This window comes from Ursus americanus, chromosome 17 (assembly GCF_024610735.1).
Source record: "Ursus americanus isolate L20-20 chromosome 17, mUrsAme1.1.p, whole genome shotgun sequence".
NCBI classification, from domain to species: Eukaryota; Metazoa; Chordata; class Mammalia; order Carnivora; family Ursidae; genus Ursus; species Ursus americanus.
Genome location: NC_142143.1, coordinates 44,726,428 through 44,746,714, shown reverse-complemented (window position 1 = coordinate 44,746,714; position 20,287 = coordinate 44,726,428). Strand labels below are relative to the sequence as shown.

Sequence of the window (20,287 nt, the reverse complement as noted above, 5' to 3'; positions counted from 1 at the left end):
TGGATCAGAGAATGATCTGGGCAACCACGGAATATTCTGGAGCCCTACACTCACCTGTTCTGCCCACTGCCATCTTCTGAGCAGACAATTCTCCAGAGACACAACTGATGGTAACTTGATAAAGTCGTCCAGGGGTTAAATCTTTAAATTGGGTTTCAGTAACCTGGGGTGCTAATATTCTGGATTCTTTGATAGTCCCTTGGTGAAACAGGGTAATGTTGTAGGAATCCACATTTCCAGAAGGTCTTTGCCACTTGACTTTGAGAGAGGTCAAAGTGCCATCATTTGTCACCTTTAGATTTGAGACTTCCATGGGGGCTAAATAGGAAGAAAGGAAAAGACACTTTAACTCAGGATATTGTACCTGTCTTAATATGGCCAAATTTTGACCTGCATTCTAATCCCTGCAAGAAGGAAACAACTTCATGAGCACAAAGAATACTGCAAAATCAAAGAAAGACTGTCTGGCTGGTGGAAAAGAGTCAGGAGCCTGGATTCTGGCTCAACTTGGCCATTAGTCAGCTGGGCAACCCTGGACAGCTCTGTCTATCTCACTGAGCCTAGGGATCCTTACTGGCCAATGAGGTCTTGGAATGCTCAAAGAAGTCTGTCATCTGCCTAATTTCTTCCTATCTTTACGTATTTCATAATAGCAAGTACATAACAAATAGATTGGCCACCATAGAATTTTGCATGCTAAAAATATTTTATCTTTCATATAAAATCATGATAAAGTTATAGCTCAAGAGTTGTGTCATTATTTCATCAAAGGAAAATAATTACAAAAGAAAGACACTTTAGTGAATATTTTTTTCTACCTCTTGGCTATGTTGTAATTTTGGGCTTCACTAATAGCAAAATAAAAATTAATGTTTCATTTTAAAAATGGGCATAACACACTGATTTGCATAGGCCAGTGAGAAGTGTAATTTGTTCTTGCTATATGTAAATAATTCTTAAGATATCAGGTACTTTTAAAAAAAGATTTTATTTTTAAGCAATCTCTATAACCAACATGGGGCTTAAACTCACAGCCCTGAGATCAAGAGTTGCATACACCATCATCTGAGCCATCCCGGTGCCCCAACATATATGGTACATTATTTTGGAATGGCTATACATCTTTGAGATGTGATATGAAGATATGTAAATGTACAGGTGCTCCCAAATATCCTTCCCATCAATCTCTTGTAGTTCCAAGAGCTCCCCCCACCAGAGTAATTTCTAAGGCACTACATTCTTAAAAGTTTCTCTTAAGCTTACCAAGAGAGGGAATTTATTAACTCATTAGACCCAACAGAAGCATTAGAATCTACTAGAATGTAAGTTCCATAAGGGCAAAGACTTCAGCCTTCTTGGGCACTGTTATATCCATGATGCCTAGCATACAGTTTGCACTCAATAGATACTGAAAGAATGAATGAATGAATGAGTGAATGAATGTTCACTAAATTATTCATTAAAATTTAGCACAGATTAGTTTATCCAGCTATGTTAGGCTGTGAGAACAGCTCCTGTCGTATTGGGTCTCAGGACATGTTTTGTTGGACACGGGGTTTAAGAAATGGCTGTTTCACAGACACAGATCTTTGTATAGCACTGAGAAAAGTAATTTTGGCTCATTGTGAGTAATGTCACAAAGAGAGTGGTTGCTTATTTAAGAGAAGGATGTAGGAATCCTTATCAAAGAGGTCGGAATACTAAAAAGATAAGCTAAAACTATATCAAAGTGGTTAACTTTGCTACTTCAGGCTAGTCTAAAATTTAGAATACAAGGGAGTCCCTCTTTCTCTGAATAGAAAAGTGGGTGCATCTTAAGGGCCTTCTATAATATATGAATTTCAATTTGTCTCCTATTACCATTATTCAAATAATTTAATAAGCCATGGTTATTAAACATTTCTTTGATGTGAGCTTTGTTTTTTTTCAGCTAGTTTTGATGGAACTTACTTGTCCTGGCTGGTTTCCATCTGTAGTTTTGCAGCCCTGCAGCCTTGGTCACAATGGTGAGGTTATAGAGGTGGCCAGGTGTCAGTCCGTGAAAACTGTAGGAAGTAGCATGTTTGTCCACAACACTGCCATGAACTAGGATGTCTTTATCCATCAGCATCAGCTGGTAACTTTCCACATTCCCAGAGCCATGGGACCAGGAAATCAGGAGAGAATTGGTTTTTGCTGAAATATTGATATCTTTCACCGGGGATGGCACTAGGAAAATAAAATGCATTTCCAAAGGGTCATTTATAATTTCCTTAGAGAAGACATAGACACATTTAATTCGAAATCAGACATTCATGTATGTTTCTCTGTACATCTAATTTGTGTACTAAGTAATGACAACAGCACTCTTGAAATTTCATTGGAATCTGTATTAATGGTCTTTTCAAAGTCCACGTCTAAAGCTACATCATAGTTTACCTGTGTCTCTCCCCCACTTAATAGGTATTAAGGTAATTTTTGCCAATAAAGTATGATATGGCAGAGCAGCAAAGAGAAAAGAAAGGGAAGAGTGATGGAAGATGAAACACAGAAAGATAGCAATAAATCAGGAGAGAAAATGAGAGGAGAGAGCATGACCAGAAGGACAGTACTTCCGGGAAGGAGGTGAAGTGTGTTATTGATACCGCGATGGGTGGGTGTAAGCAAAAACCTGTTCCAGATGTAGGAATATTTAGGAAACATCATGACTTGATATTATGAGAAGAGTATCCAAAGGAGGAAAACACTTAAACATAAGTTTTATGATACAAACTCAGAAACTAAAGCAGAAAAATGTTGTTGCCTAAGATTTGAGTTAGGAAGGTCATCAGGAAACATCTACTTCATTTTGGAGAAAATTCCAGTCCCAGAGAGGTCCCAGACTTATTCAAAATCACCTGGCAAGCTAGCCACACAGCCACATCTCCTTATTTTTAGTCTAGTCTTCCCACTGTACTGTATAACATTTGTCTATCTGTCTATCTACCTACCTATCTGTCATCTTGGTTCTGGGGGCATTCTTACTTCTACCTCTTCAATTTTAATGTAATTCCAAAAGGAGCCTAGACGATTCAATACTCAACTATCTGTAAGCAGGTCTTACCTGTTGATCCATTGGTATAACTTGTAAGGGAACGTTTCTCTCCAGAAACAGCTGTGATGGCAATATTGTATTTAGTACCAGCAGTGAGGTTAAAAAATGTATGTTCGTTCCATGAAGTACTTTCTTGAATTTGGGTCTCCTGTATCTTTCGGTTATTGTCAAACAACTGCATCTCATACCAGGTGACTTTTCCAGAAGAAGGAGTCCACCAAACATGCAAGCTGGTTGAAGTTGTCTTCTCTTTACTGACTTCAAACTTAGCAGGAGGTAAAGGATCTGCAAGACGAAAATCCAAAAAGAGAACATGGCTTAAAGACTTTTGCAAATACATGTTAGTTTGTGGGAACCCAGATTCATTTTCCTTAAAAACTTTAAGAATCTGCTGCCCATGAAACAAATTGGTATTTTACTCCACTTTCAAACTTATCATTCCATTTAAAAAAGAAATCCACTCAGCTACTAGTCATAGAAACTTCTTTCTCTAATAAAATTTCTTTGTTAAGACAGCTCTGAGCTAAGAATTCCAAGTAAGGTTATATTTTCTCGGGCTTGCAAGTTTAGCACTTTTCACACACTGACAAACATCCAGGCTATGCCTGGATAAATACTAAAAATCTCAACAGAAAATACAGATATTAATAAATAAGTTTGAAATTTGTACTGAACTTTTTCTTTTTTAGGTTGTGGATTTGGGGGGTAAAAATATACAACTTTAGGTTGTTTTTAAATATCAGAAAACCATAAAGATAGAGACCTGATTATGAGCCTAGCCTAGGTTTGCTCATCAAAATAAATTCTCCCAACAGGTGGGATTCCCTATGTCCTTAGATTTTCTCAGCTTGAGTTCCGGGACAATTTGGAGCTGCTGAAGCCTCCAGAGAGGGTGGAAGGGGTTGGTCCTGCACCCAGCTGTTCACTTAGTTCCAACTCTCATGGGTGAGTTTGAGGACTCTTAGTTCCCATTTCCCGTGAATCTTCACTGTGGAATTTGAAATAGGATGAACAGCATGTCCCTGGGTTAGGAACTAAGTCAACAGTGTTTAGGGATCCGCCATTCTATGATGCAGTGGGACCACCAGAGAAATAAGTCTCTCCCTACCCTGAATGCAGGGAAGAGCAACATTGAGAGACATGTACATATGAGTAATTTTCAGAAATCCTACTTGGTTCTAGATCTAGAAAGTCGGATCAAGATGCTGGAGGCTAAAACTCAAAGCCACGTCAGATAAGTTTTAGTGGCATGGCTATCGAGGTCTCAGTTCTTATCGACATCTTGGAAAATTATATTTTGCTTATGAAACAACTTCAGATTCTAGAATCTTCTTAGAACAGTATATGTTTTCAGAAGGTGTTTGCTTGTGGCTAACATGAATACAAATAGGAACAACATAATCTTATTCTGTATTTAAAAGGCACGTCTGGCCACACAGCTCCTAAGACTATCTATGGGTCACCTATGGAGAACATCCATAAGCTAAATACAGCCTATGGTCAATCTAACGTCTTTTTTGTGTGTTTTATGCTGTGACGTATACGAGTACATCATCCTGCAAAAAGCACACAAGCCATTTTTATAATTTTATATATTTTATAATACAAGAACTTGTAATAATATAAATGCCAGCTAACAAGGAAGTCGAGACAGCAGCAACTCAGAAAGCCCACAGTGCCAGGTGTGCGGTTTACACCCTCACACTGCAGAGGTTCACGGGCAGAGCGGAGGCTCTGTCGACTGACATCCTGGGGCTGAACCTGGCTCTCTCACTCTCTAGCTGTGGACTCCGGCCAATGCCCTAACCTCTCTGCACCGCCGCCGTCTCATCTCTGCAATGCTGATAATAATCCTGTCTATTTGGCAAGATATTTATGAAGATTAAATTGTTTTATCTTGAGCACTTAGAAGAGCGTCTGGCACATAGCAAGTGTTCAATGTTAGCTGCTGCTGTTGTTATCACTTCTGTACACAGGAGGGGGTCCTGTCACGGAAGCAGGGAAACGTCGTGGTGGAGAGCGTGGGCTTTAGGGTCAGACAGAGCTCAGTTCAAATCCTCAGCTCCATCGTGGGTCAGTCATGAGACTCTGGACAAGTTACTTACCCTGTCTAAGGCTCCACTTTCCCATCTGTCTGGGGAGAATAATATCACCATACCTATATTCTCGGGTGTTTTGAGGGGGTGCAGAGCACATCTTACCTGGCACAAACGGGCACTCAGTAAGAGAAACTTATGCTGTCTGCTCGATCACACACAAAAAAAGTTTCCTCTGAATCACTGACAAAATGGAGGCAGAAATGGAATACAATTTTTTAAAGCTAAACTAATGGCCTTAATTGCCTTCTTCATTAAAAGAAAACACAAAAACTTGATAAAATCTTATCAGTTTATTCCCATGACCTAACTTTCGAACCATTAAGATAAAATTAAAAATTCCCAAGATGATTCTCTTTATAGGTTCTTGTGGAAAAACAGTAGTTTTTTTTTTTTTCTGGGCAATATTATCTAAATTTTCTATCCTACATCATAGTCTGTAATTAAGGACATCATAAAAAAAAGAACACAATTTCCCCTCACAAAAAGTTTTTTGGTTGCCTGGCGAGAATAAGGTACTTCGCTACGGTGAGATTCTAGTAGCCAACGAAACTCAAGAACAACCTTGTCACAGCCAATTGAGATGACGCATTTTTGCTGAAGAGGCATTTTAAGGACAAGGATGGGAGGGACAGCTGCTTTCCAGTGACAGCCCAAATGAGATCAATACTGTCACTGATGTCTACAAGCCAGAGAAAGGTTAAAGAAAGTAACGGTATGGTCGGTATAATCTAAATCATATATAATCTGCAAAATATAAGCTATAGAAAATGAATTTTAAGGTTGCGTGCATAGAGGGTGAAGTTCAGAAATGCAGACTTTATCTAATCTCTCTGAGCCAGAAAACAAAACAGTCAATCCTTTGTACATCCGCTAGAACAAAGGAACAATGAGACTGGGAAGTGCCTGGGCTGCGAGAACCTGCACTGGAAACAAACACTTAAAGCCCCATTTATACTGCGATAAAGTCCTGTGCTGGCACTTGTCCACTATTGCTGCAAAAGCTGCAGAAGTTACAGAGTTTCCAGACTTCTCTTCCATCGAAGCCCAGGAAAACTCTGCTGTATTAAAAGAAAGTTTCCAATATTTTCTTAGAAACAAATTAGGTACTTCCAAAAGGGGTGCTAATTTCAGGTAGATATACAAATGAATTTCATATATATATCTATATCTATCTGAATGCAAGAGAGATTTTTAATGCTATTTCAAAACGTAGTCATATGCATGTAATCTTTTTGATCATATGACAGATGGCACGTAATTAGAAAACCCTACTTGGCTTAGGTAATTCATGCCGATGCCTGCAGGTGCATTTACAGCCTTTCTGGTTCTCCCACATATCACGCTCATGTATAGAATAACTAATGAAGTTGGATAAGCTACGAGAACTATGGAAAACCATAAATCGATGATTTAGTCTCAACCAATATATCAAAATGTATCATTAGCCATAAATTTGAGACATTTTTGTTTGTACTTCTCCGTTTCAGACAGACGTGGAATATGGAATGCCAAATGTAAAGTTTTGTGACGCTTGTCTGCTCTATGTCAATAAATCTACCAGTATCAGGAAGCCTGATAATTTCATAAGTGGTCTTGATGTCAACTTAATTTTTCTGTTCTTCAAGAAAAGGATGAAGTTTAGCTAAATTTCTGAACCAAAATGAATTCCTCTTTGTTTCCCTTTTTAAAAAATGGGACTTAGAAGGAGAAACCAAAAGCCAAAAGCTTTTCTCCAAGTCATGATAGCATCACAGTATATCTGTGTAGGAGCTGATAGTTTACAATGTACTTTCTCCGTTGGAATCGGAAGTCAGAGATGTGAAGTGACTCATTTAGGTTATAGACGTAACAAGGAGTATAGCTGAGATTCTCACACCTGGCTGCAAGTTCCTTCTATTACACCTTAGCTGTCCCAGGGTGGGCGATGTCTTGAATTCATGTTCAGTGTACTAACAAAACACTCAAACCAGATGTCTATGGAAAATAATAGGTAAATTTATAGAATTTTCATTTGATGGTTAGACTATTGTAGCAGAGATAAAATGAACAACGACACTAATCACACCTAAGTCTAATTCTGTGACTGTGAAAGTTACTCTGATTTTTTTTAAAAATCATTTTTCTTGACTCTTCGTTTTTGTTTCCCTAATCTGACTGCCTTTAGCTGGGATCCTATTGCCTTGTGACTGAGCTGCTCCCAGAGTTTTCTGGGTGTCTTCCTTATTTCCTCCCTTTCCTCTACTGTTGCCAAATAACCTCTTTGTGTATCTTCCCCATCACCATCCTCTCCTTTTTACAGCACCAACATCTTTCCGTGAGATGAAGTCTAAGTTTCTCCATAGGCACTCAAGGTCACCTCAAATAGGATATCATCTCGACCCCCTTTCACCACTAGCTCTAGGCCAACAGATCTATCTTTTTAGTAATGACAGGGCCCATTTCTGTATCTCTACAGAAACTGGGATACTATTCTAGTTAAAAGCAGGGAGGCTAGGGGAGGGGAAGCTGCATTTCTGTGGCACTCTACATAAAATGGAATGAACATCAACTATTCATCCAAAACAACTCAGAATATTCTCATGGAAATCAAGGTAAGGGTGGAGCAACAGCCACAAACGGGTTTGCTTTGTTTTGTGCAGGTTTTTGAAAACGGGAAGGAGAACAAAATGAAAAAGCGATTGCTCACAATCTGCAGTTAATGAAATACATTTATAGAGGGGGAATTTTCTTTCACTCTGTGATTGTTGCTGTTGGACTACGGCTGGCTTCCTGACTTAGTTTAAGATGATGTATTACATTGTGATAATTCATCAGAGTAACATGCATTTGATTTCTCGACTTTACACACTAGATACGAAGTTCAAGTAGTAACGGGCATTCCAAATTCCCATATCCTCGAAAGGGCAAAGAAAGCAGTTTTCAGAGTTATTTGCACCATCTTCACAGCAGCGTAAGGTGCCACGTTACTTTGAGGGTCATCATATTCGGCCCTGGGGACCAACACATGGTGGGTGCTCCTCTGAGAGTCTACAGTCTACTCAGGCGCTTACGATGTTCGTGGAATCAGGGAGGCTGACTTTGACGTCAGACTAGACGCGGGTCCAAATCCCATCACTGTCACTGATAGTCGTGACTAAGCAAGTTGCTGGAGCTCCTGGCTGCTCCGTTTCCTCATCCGTAAAAGGGCACAGCACCTCCCACACAGAGCCCTAAGTGTTAAGAGGGAACGGAGGTAAATGTTAAGTGCAGCCCCAGCACATGGTGAGCTCTCCGTAAGTGGCCGTTGGTCTTCATGCTGCTGCTGTTCTTGCTGTTGAGAGTGACACAGGCCAGCACAATGCTAAATGTGCAAACGGAGAATGAGAGCCAAGGGCTAAGGTCTTAGAGGTTGGCTTCACGAAGGACAGGAATTTGAGCAAGTTTGCAAGGTCCAAGTGGGAGTCAGAAACCAGAGAGAAGAAAGCGTGTTCCAGAGTGAGAAGCAGGGGAAGCTCAAGCACGTCTAGGGAGCATTAGAGGGGCACGTCAGCCCTGACAACCAACGGAGGCTTGAACCCCGCCCTCCCCAGGACACCCTTCAACAGCCCACTCCAATTCTCCGTATTAACAAGTGAGGCTTTCTCAATATTACCTAAAGTGCTACATAAATGCTGCAGAAAGGGAAGTCCCTTGACCTCTCCCGCCAATCAGACTGCTGCTCAGAAAGCCTCTCCGATGTAGAAATTCATGATCGAGCACTTGAGGTGTGCTTTTAAACCTTATTGTTAATGTTAGGCATGTAGTGATATTCCGGTTATGTGAAAAATAATTCTCATCTTTCTGAAAGGCATATGGAATTATGTACAAATGGAATCAAGCGGTGGCTTGGATTGCATCACAATGATACAGGGTGGGGAAGTGGGCGGAGCTACAGATGAGATAAGACTGGCTATCAGTTGGTAACTGTTAAAGGTAGGTGACGAGTACATGGTAGTTAATAACACTCTTCTGTTTCCTTTTTTTTCTGTGTTTAAGTTTCTCCACATGAAAGTAAGGAAAGCAAAACCCGAACCAAAAATTCCTGGAAATCTATAGGCAAAACTATCATGTTAACTTTATTTGCATATTATATGTTTAGGGGCATACAGTCAACTTCACTGATACACATTCATACAGAGAGAATGGGCTTGATTTGTCCTACAAAATCAGAAAGGCATCAGTATTATCCTTTATCTCCTAGGGGGAATTCCAGCAAATTGATGTCTGGAAATGGAAGGTGAAAAAATTATGCTTTGTTCTTCTCTTATTCTGTCTGGACAGATAAGATTTTATGTCTTTCTTGCTAACCTGTAGAATGCCATGCCCACCAACAGAAGTCAGACTGATGGAAGAAGCCTCCCAAGCACTCAAAAGATCAAGGTCAGAGAACTAGGTTGGTTCTTCCCATATTCATAGCTCAGCTTGACCTTAGAATTCCCGAAACAAGTAGACTGCCAATGGCTAATTGCTAAATATTGAAATCATCACCAAAATTTCCACACAATTGAAAATCAACAGCTGCTAATAATTTCTTCACTCTAAAACACATTTAATCATTATTCCGTCCTTGTATAGGCTAAGTATACATAGATTTAAGGTATTTTGTAACATATTTTTTCTTCTTTAAAAGTTGATTTGAAAAGTAGTTAACAAAATATCACATGGTAATTTGAAAGAACTAATACCAACTTAAAAATTATATCCTTTCTGCAGAGTAGTGGAGAGAACTGGAGCTAAGCCAGGAACCCACGATTCAAGTTCTGGTTCTATTATATACTAGCTGTGTGATTTGTGATTAGTTAATTCTCATGAATATCAATCTTTTCTCCAAGGCGAAAGTAGTAATAGTAAACGTACTACACACACAGTATGTGTGACAAACACTATTCTAGAATTTATGTATGAACCAAATAAAATCTCAAAACGGCCCCATGAAGTAGGCATTATATTTATTATCATCCCCATTTTATAAATTAGGAAACAGGCCTGGAGAAGTTAGTAACTTGCTCGAGGCAACTTGGCTAGTAGTGATGGAGGACTCTGCCTCCAGAACCCAGCTCTCTTCCATTATGCAACCTCCCCCTTCACAGTACTCCTTAAAAGTAAAATTAAACAATATATGGTCAGTTTAATGTATATTTTATATTCTTACCTACTAAATAAAGTAAGTGGAAGTATTTTAGATACTATAAAAGCACAAGACAAATATTAGAGTATTAGTTTCTTCCCGGTTAAGATAATATTCTTCGGTATTACAGATTTAGCCATGCATAAAGAGGAATGCTACCAGAATCTTAATGCCAATGAATAATAGAAAAACTACGCCAATAGCTCTTAAACTTCACTGTGCACTGATTCACTGTGATATTTGTTTAAAATCAGATACCCAGCCTCCACTTCTTCTAAATTCATTACATGTGGGGTAGAAGCCAACAATATATGCTTTTATAAGAAGTTCTGCCAAAGATTTTGATGCAAGTAGCTTACAGACATTATTGAGAAGTGGTGGCTTATGTTGAAAGCTCTGTAAGTGTATGGGCTAAACTGTGTTCCTCTAAAATTCATATGTTGGAGCCCTAAACCCCCAGTACTTCAGAATGTGACTGTATTTGGAGATAAGGCCTTTAAAGAGGTAATGAAGTTAAAATGAGGTTTTTAGGGTGGGCCCTAATCCAATATTATTGGCATCCTTCTAGAACACAGACAACATAGACGGGAGGATGAGCATCAGAGGATCTCCAGAAAAAAAGCAGCTGACACCTTGACCTGGGACTTCTAGCCTCCAGAATTGTGAGAAAATAAATTTCTGCTATTTAAGCCATTTGGTCTGGTATTTTTCATCGAAACCCCAGTAAGCGATACAATAAGTAACATTTTGAAGTGGAAATAAGAGCTGATATGGTGACTTGGTAATTAATGCTCCTAAAGTGTTTTGTATTAAAGACAAAGGAATTAGCCGTGTTAAAAGAGCTAATTTTTTTCACCCTTTGTTCTAGGCTGATTACTAAATAGCTGAAACTGACTAACAAGAAGGCATATGCTATCAAGATAGTCTTCCCATAAGTGAAGTTCTTTACTACCAGACTACTTCCCTGGGTTCTGTAACTTACCTCTAACCTAAGGAGAATAGATCATATTTTTAGAACACATATATTCTCCCACTGAAATGTTCACTTTATTCATTCATATCTATCTATCTATCTATCTATCTATCCATCCATCCATCCATCTATCCATTCATTCATCCATCTATCCATCCATTTAATCAATATTTATTGCATACCATGTGTGAGATGCCATTTTAGATATTGAAAAACTATTTCTTATTTGTGGGAAGATAAAAGCCCCCCAAAAGTTCTAAATGAAAACTCTAAGATTTCATTTAAATGAACTCAAGTGCCCTTAGGATGCATTCAAGTACGGAAATAAATGAAGTTCATTGGAACTTCAGTGAACTGGTATTTAAAAGGAGAGAAACTACAACTTAGCTCTAGAGAATTCTAGGCAGAGTGGTCCAGCTTTGCCAAGTCTTCCAATATGTTAGGGGATCCCATAAATCTGGCACTTACATTGTTTTTAATGCTGGTAAAAATAATCTGGATTTTTCAAAAACGTTACGTGAGCCAAACAAAACATAGTACTATTTAGACACCTAGCTAGACACCCCAAGGGGCTACCAGTTTGCAGCCCTCTGCTCAGACTCTGAGGACACAGTGCTACAAAAGTGTTGGGAGTTCTTCAATATTGTCTTCACTGTTTGGTTTCCAATGAATTCACAACTAAATAATCTGACGTTCAAATTATTTTTGTTCACAACTAAATAATCTGTCTTTCAACTTATCAGCTGGTTTAATGACTGAAGGCACCTGAGAACTGCCTCATGTCTTCTCTGTGATGATGGCAGCGTGGCATACACGAGGCAGGGCAAGGTCTTCATCAGGAAAGAAGCGGGAAAGCTCTGTCCCCACCTTCCTCATGACCTTCCCTCACCTCTGCACAGACTGCAAGGACAAAGACCATGTTCTGGTCATCATGCTTACAAGCACACCTGTCACCACTTGACAGCACTCCTTGCAGCACCCACGCTTGGTGAATGTTGGCTGAATCCACCTATGTTTTTTCAATTCTGACAGAAAATCTGGAGTGAAAACTGATGGTTGCTAATTGTGCCCATGTAGTTAAATTTTTTTTAATCTTTAAGGCCATGTCTACATGACAATAAATTAACTGTTTTAGACAATTTATCGGGAAAAACAATCAGACAAATCACACTTGGAATGACACAGATAATCTAAGCAACTGTTGTTATCTCTAGTCAGATCACGTCTTGCTCTCATTCTCTTTTATTCTAGACTAACAAGACAGGCAAAATGGAGTAGTAAAGCACAATACATTTCGAATAACTTTTTTTGTTTGAAGTTATATTTCAAACTTAATATTATACTACTAGTTGGCCCTACTTTACTAAGAGTAAAATGTGATTTGTAGAGTTGATCTCTGTAGCCTAGCAGTTTGGAGAAATACCAGTACTTCCTCTCAACTAAATGAAAAAGTCACATGTGTCCTTAAAATACAGAAAGCACTAATGACAAAAAACAAATAACAACCAACCAAAAAAAAAAAAAATCCTCCCTGAAACATTTTTAAAACATCTTAATTAAAAAATGTTTATTTAAATAAAATTATTTTTAAAATGTAGAGGGCCCTAAGCATTATACCATCATACAAATAAGTGTGGGGAAAAATATCATTATACAATCATCACCTGCAAATTCCTTCTTCACATTTATCATGGGATTCATAGAAATTGTGGTGAAAAGTATATTTGTTATACTGTAAAAAGCAACTCTTTAAGAAAAATGATGAAAACCTGAATGCTAATGAAGTCTTTTTTTAACTCAACATAGTCAATAAAAGGCAAATATTTCTTATATTTCACAAATGTCTTTGGACTTGGAACACCTACATGCATAATTAAACTTGGAGTGCATTCTAACTAGTAACACCCACAGTGAGTCCTTTTCCTATTTTTAAAAATAGTTCTGCCCCATGCAACAGACACCTTAACAAATGCAATGAACACATCTGGAAGTTTTATGTCATAAATTTCACAACATTAGCGATCTGAGTGTTCACAAACCCATCCTCACATACCAAGAGACCAACAGCTTTATGACTAAAAACCTAACCATTTCAGCCTCTGTAAAATGTTCTAATTATGTGGTTGATTTCAGTCTCTCTTTGATTCCATATAAAAACATAACCAAATTCTTCACAAGTGGTGTTTCTTTTCAATTTAAGTTCCTGCAAATCTCAGAAATTATCTCAAAGTTTCATCTGAAGGAAACCAAGTGATGTAACTGGGCATTCTTAATTTTTCTCCAAAAAAAGAAGAGAATTAATATTTGATTGACTTATTACATGAACCCAGCTACATTTCCTGTCCCTGCTGTAGCTGCCCTCAGAGCTGAAAGTTCTCACACCTTTTTAAAGAATGATAGCTAAGGAAGTCATCTTTGTTCAGGGTGAACATGAAACAGGAGTAAGGACAACACATTTCTAAAATCTGACTTCCAGAATTCCTCTGTGAAATGTGACTTTATGAACAGAAGTAAAGTTTCACTATCGCGATAGGTAAAGATAATGTTAAAGGGAAGACTAATGAAGTCACAAAACATTAAAGTTGTTAGAGAATTCAGAGCACATGCAACGGGTAGCTGACAGGACTAACGAGGTCAGAGTATGACAGCCCCCTACCGAGGTGGCTGGCACTTGGTAAGAACTTGGACCTGAACAGCCAAGTCTTACACTCTTATTTTACAGACACGAAAACCGAGGCAGGAAAGATAAACTCTTCCTATGTACACATGGTAGGGTTTACCAAAACTGTAAAGAAAATAACTGATTTGAGGTTCAGAGTAACCAAAGGATCATCTCTGGTATTACCCCGTTTTAGTTATTCAAGTTATACAAATTAATTTTGGTGCCCTCATTTGAAGGGACTTTTCGACTATTCCCCTATGAATGACTCTATTCTATTCCTGAAGATATTATGTCCTGGTTCCAAAAATAAAACTAAGTTGAGGAAAGGCATATCCCTCATCGTTGCATTTCCATTATTTATTCTAAAAACATTTACTTAAAATTATTCCAGGGCTTGACAATTTAATGTGATGGAAGCTCAAACCACATCATTTTAACAGATTTAACAAACTCCCTCCACAGCCCACAGCTCCTCTCTGCTGCACTCCCTTCAAAGAGCTAGTCCGCTGTCTTCAGCACTAAGGAAATCTCTAAAAGTCAACCAAGCTGCTTCTGGCCAGATCTGAGGAAACTAGAAATCTTGGTCAATATTTATCTTCACAGGTATTTTTACCTTTATTTTTTGTATGCCTGGAACTCAAAGGCAATACCAGCTTGAAAAGGCAGGGCTCAGCCCAGAGGGGCCTGGCCGTGCAACTGCACCTGTCACCCTTTACCTGTTTGCAAGACCACAGTTCTCGCTTCTCCATCCAGAGACACAATCCTGAAGTTATAGGTGGTTCCCGCTTGCAAATCCTTGGGGTAACATCCATAGGTGGTGTTGTCTATCCGACTGGGGTGGCACCATGCGACCCCTGACGTGTCACTGCTGTAGATGAGGCTGAAGTTACAGGGTGACCCCAAAGTTCTCCACTGGAGAGAGGCGGACCGGCTGGAAACCTTGGACTCCGTCAGGGTGAAGTTACATCTCACTGGCTCCCCCAGTCCAGTCTGCAAAGGAACCAGAGGCAGCTGAAGCCCACAGTCTAGACCGCCCAGGGACTTGTGCACAGCAAGGTCCCCAAGCCGCCTCCTCAGCCCTCACCCCCAGCCTCAGCCCAGCCCTTTGCCCTCCAGCCAGAGGAAAGACCCGCGGAGGAGGTGGGTGGCAACTTTCCCCCCAGCTGCTCTTTCTGTCTCGGGAGCGGCTGGAGAAAGAAGGAGGCTTGGCGCCTTTGACAGTAGGACGAGCTGTCAGTCTGGCCGGGGACTCGGAACAGGACCTTTCTTCCCAAGGGAGAACGGTTCCCCCTCCGCAAAACACGGCCCAGGGACCCGACAGCGGAGTGGGAGTTTGGTGGTCGGCAGGAGAGGCGCGTCGGCCGCGACCTCCCTCGGGCCACACTCACCTGCAGCAGGCTCAGCGCGGTCCACAAGGCCAGCCCCGCTCCATGGCTCAGCATCGCGCTCGGCGGTCACCACCCCGACCCAGCACAGGGGCTGGGGCGCGGGGCGGCCCCGACGGCCGCCGCGGGGGCCACCTGTTGCGCGCGCTCAGCGCGCCCCGCGGGCGCACAGCGCTTCCCTCCGGGCTGGCGACGCGCAGGGGCCGCCGCCGCCGCTGCTGCTGCTGCTGCCGCCCCGGGCGGGCTGCGGACGCGAGAGGCGGCGGGGGCCGGCAGCGCGCCGCCCTTCCCACGCTGCCATGCTGACCCGCGCTGCCTCGCCCCGGGCCCCGGCCGCGGACTTCCGCAATCAAAAGGCAATTTCCTCGTCTCCCGGCAAAGGAACAATGCGCCGGCGAGGGAGGGAGCCCCGAGGAGCCAACGCCTGAGGTTGCCAAGGGGGCCCGAGGCGGGCCGCGCTGCCCCCGCTGCCCCGCGCCGCCGCCTCCCTGGCCGGGGGTCCCGTCTGCGCCCACCGAGCTCTGCCGCCTCCTCCTTCTCCTCCCTCCCGCGACTTTCACTTTTTCCCACTCGGTGGTCCTCCTCCCCGCCGTCGTAGCCACGATCAGTACTTGCTCCCTCTCACTTTCCAGCCCCCCCCCCTCTTCCTCCCTCCACACCCAGCGCCTCCCCCTCCCTATCTTCCTTCCTATCTTCCTCATCTGCTTTCTCCAGGGCCTCTTTTCCCAGGATTAAACTTGACCACAGCAGATTTCCCTAGGTCGCCTACACTCCTTCCTGAAGCCTTTTATTAGAGTGCTTTTGCCCTTCTCACCTCAAAGCATTCATCTGTCCCAGTGCACATCCCCCTGACACCAGCAAGAGAAAAAGACCCCCAAAGGATCTTGTCCATTGTCAACTTGACCCTTATTTTTCTCTGCCATTCACTTTCCCCTTTCTCTTGTATAGAGGTCGGTGTCCTCCCTAAATCTTATGCAAACGGTGGTGACCAAGAACAAATGGAATCACGCCAGTTGTTCAACCCGCAAAGCAAACTGCAAAAAGCGGTTTCATCACTGACCATCCAGTAGTTAATATCATTTCACCCATAATTGTCCAAGCAAATAAGAAAGCAGTAACTCTCCTTTGAGGAAATACTATTGATGGCTTAGTTCCCACACGTATTACAAAAACTGGAATTTACTCAGTTTTCAGCACTAATTACACTTTTTAGCAACTGTCTCCGTACCTGAATCACCATGTATCTGAAAATGGATTTTAAAGGAGTTCCTAATAACCAAAGAGCAAAAATGTTTAATTGTACACAGGTGATAAAAGCAAAATATTGCAATAGCTTTTATGATGCTCAGTTGCTCTTCTTTGGTGCCTTCCCTGACAACTGCCAGAAGAGATGAGATTTCATGTTTTAATTTTCAAAACCAAATACTCTGGAACTAAAACAATAGGAAGAATGTCATATTCCCTTCTTTTTCAGATAGGCAGATTATACAGAAAGCTATAGTATCGACTTCTTTTCACAGAAAAAAGTGAAAATTGTTTCGATTCTTTTAGAAAACACGTTTTTAAGAAATCTTTTAATGAAAAAATGAAATTTCTGCCCCTTCAGAGATTCTATGGGCTTTAAATCTGCAGCCAGATCAGAGATCTCAAATCTCCTTTGTTTCAAGTTAGCGAACACTCAAAGGTCAAACCTGAACGGTGTGTATTTCTGGGAAGACAGAATCTTTCCTATTTCTCTGCCCAGATGACTTGCCTTCCAAGACAGCTTTTTTTTTGCTGTCTGTATTTTGCCCCCAAGTTCAATGGCTTTTCACAGCCTAGCAGGCCTCTGCAGCATCAGAGCAGGGCCCCTCCTCTCTCCATTACATACAGGCTGCCTTCAGCCCTTATAGGGGTCTTTTTGCAGCTTCGTTCCTTTTCAACATTCATTACCTTTCTCTTTTCTTGCTGTACTCAGAAAACAATGTGGTTTCCTTTTCTGTCAAACTGGAATTATACCACTCTAAATACCTCCCAGAGCTGTTATGAAGATAAAAAAGGTCACAGATGGGAAAGCACCTTTTGTAAACGTTTATGTGCTGTCCAGGTGTTGGTTTACCTGGTAGTAGATTGCATCCCCATCACATTTCCCCCCTCTCTTTTAAATTCATCCATCACGTAGGTTGTGCTTTTCTAACTTCTGTCTCTCTTTTGCTTTCTCTTGTCCATTGAGGTTTATAACATTTTCTCATAAATGGCCCTGCAGATTTGAAATCTCACCCAAACATACTAAATACTCTTTTCTGTCCTTTGCCTAAATCTTCAATAAATCCTATCTCCTCCAAGTTTTGCCAACCATCTTTTTTTTCTTTATTAAACACTACATGCCACAACCTACTGTACCCTATAAGTTCATCTAAAAATTATATTTCATTTTCAACATACTGTCTAACATTCTTCCTATAATCCTTCCTTTGGCGCAGGCAAATGCATCAAAAAAAAGGCAAAATTTGAAGGACTAATCAAATAAGGTGATAACAAAAAATCCTTACAACACAGTTTAGATGTTTCCGAGTTCTAGGTTATTAGCAGGGATATGCTAATAATGCCCTTGGAAATAGGAATTAGGAAAAGAAGAAATGATTTCTTTAAATAGGGTTCTTTTATTTTCGGTCTATCGGAGACATGTATTTAGAATCATGTGCTGTCATTTATTTTACTATCGATGTGTATGAAGAATCATATCGATGCGTGAAGGAAAGGCCTGGTAGTGGTCACAGACATTTCTTTTCCAAAGTTATATAACCCTTAGTTCTTTTTCCTGGAGAATCTTAAGGCTTACAGGAGAGTTCCCCCCCAAATTAGTGGATCCTGAATAGCCCATAAGGATTAACATATTATGAAACAATGAGGAAAAGTTTAAACTCAGGCTTTTACTGATTACATTTTTCTTTTTAAAAAACACATATTAATATGAGAAATTAGAGAGAACTGTAATGGATTCAGGGCAGTTTGGGGCTGGGGAAAGTTGCCAGATATAGTTTTTTTCTATGAGGAGTTTATTTGAAACTACTGTACAAAGTATAAATAAATTGATTCATTCTTCTCCTTTGTTCTCATCTTTGTTTGGAATTACTCAACTTCTTTTGAACCTATTTATCCTGCATCATGACACTGCATATGCTTTGGAGGTGACTGCATTCCAGGAATTTGGGACCAGTGACAACCACTTCTCTTTGCCACTAGGAAACCTGTCCCAGACTGCATGGGAAGGGTGGGGCTGCTTCTGATTAGCTGTGAGTGGACAAACAGCTGCCTTTTAAACAAATTGTCATAGCAATTGATTATTTTAATTTACATATTCATAAATTATGAATTCATGGATGAAAGCATGGCTCTTGTCAGCTTATGAACACAGATGTTGAATGATAAACAACCCGTCCTCAGGGGTCCAGGGTCCACTTTGAGAACTACTGCTGTAGATCAGAGTTTTTGAGCTCGGTGTGGGAAAGGTTACGGGGAGGAGGGGAGGGCAGAGTAGATTGCTCAAGTTATTGGTTAACCCAAACTCCTCACCCATGACCTAAAAAGCTGTTCGTGACCTGGCCTCTCTTCTGCTTGCCTCCTATGCTCCAGTGGCCTGGGTCTGATCATTCATTTGCTCATTCATTCAGCAAATATTGACTGAACACCTACTGTGTGCCTGGGGTTTGGAGACACCCCAACACAGAGTTGACCTTTTCCTGCTTCAGGGCCTTTATACCTGCCTTTTCATCTTGGACCACTTCTGTCCAGATTCTCTGCTTGGTTATCTTCCTCTCAGTCTTTAGGTCTCAGCTTCAACACACGCCTGTGGGGCCAGACCCTTTCTGACCACACAAGAAAAAGTGTCCTTTTATTATTATTCATCTCAGCAATCCATTTGTTTAATTCAGAGCATTAATGGCACCTGGTAATAATATAATGACTTACATGCTTGTGACTGCCTGCCTTTCCCAAGCATATGGAGAATTCCCTCAGGGCAATCTTACTCTTCTTGGATAGAGCTTGGCATAAGAGAGTTCCACAAATATTTGTCGAATGAATGGATGAATGAAGAAAGGAAGGGAGGCAGGAAGGAATCTTTGTATCTGCTCAGTAAATATTGTTATGTGGATAAATACTCGAAACAAATCCTTGTAAACATGTTCTTGCTGGATGCCTCAAATATCATCTTGGAAGGGAGAGAGGAAAAGAGAAGAGGAAAAAAGGACAAAGGGCAAAAGAATCAAAGAAGAGAAGATGGATTTTGAAGAGAATGAGGTAGAAAAAGATAAGAGAGGGTGGGAAGATAAAAGGAGGAGAAGAGAGAGGGGAGGAAGCCCTATCCTTCGGCATGGTGGTGCTCAAAGTGCAGCAGCGGCGTCTTCTGGGAACTTGCCAGAAATGTAAACTCTAGGCCTTATCACAACCCGAGGGATCAAAAAGGCCACGGTGGAGCCATTTTTAAATAAACCCTGCCCCAGATACTGTTCTATATTAAAAAGAGTTAATAAAGTCGAATTGTTCTTTTTTTCTTAAATTTAGATTCTGAGCTCTCTGGTTACAAGATGCTAGGTAAGTGATTTAGAAGGTCTTAAATGATTTTAGAACATGTCAAATAAGTAAATTGGTGATACAATATATAATATATTGCATATCATATATATGCATATTTATATGTTACATACAATATATTTTTCTATTACATATATTTAGAACAAATTTGATATTTCTAACTTGTCAATAAAAATAAAATGTGGATGCTAAAGGAAAAAGAATCAACATGCAGCAGAATTAATAAATATTAGATGATGGGTCAATTCTGATGCTTTTTCCTCTGAGGAAGTACTTTTGTCAAAAGCCTCTCATGTGCGTTTCCCCAGATATTGTTAAAAAGAAGAAAGCCGAGCAATCAGGGAATGTGTCCATTAAAAATGATTATAAGATGG

At 40.6% G+C, this 20,287-nt stretch overlaps 1 protein-coding gene across 4 annotated transcripts in view; it reads right to left on the bottom strand.

The window, feature by feature from the left end:
* Positions 1–20,287, bottom strand: part of PTPRB (protein tyrosine phosphatase receptor type B) — a 107,293-nt gene that overhangs the window by 65,274 nt on the left and 21,732 nt on the right. For 3 of the 4 annotated variants that reach the window (XM_045789582.2, XM_045789583.2, XM_045789584.2), the window contains exons 4-7: positions 14,670–14,943; positions 3,083–3,358; positions 1,951–2,208; positions 55–318 (exon numbers count right to left, since the gene is read on the bottom strand). In XM_045789582.2, coding sequence (XP_045645538.2) covers positions 55–318; positions 1,951–2,208; positions 3,083–3,358; positions 14,670–14,943 — 1,072 coding nt within the window. Of the gene's footprint in view, positions 1–54; positions 319–1,950; positions 2,209–3,082; positions 3,359–14,669; positions 14,944–15,341; positions 15,891–20,287 lie in introns of those variants that run through there. The other variant, XM_045789585.2, reaches the window with a different exon arrangement.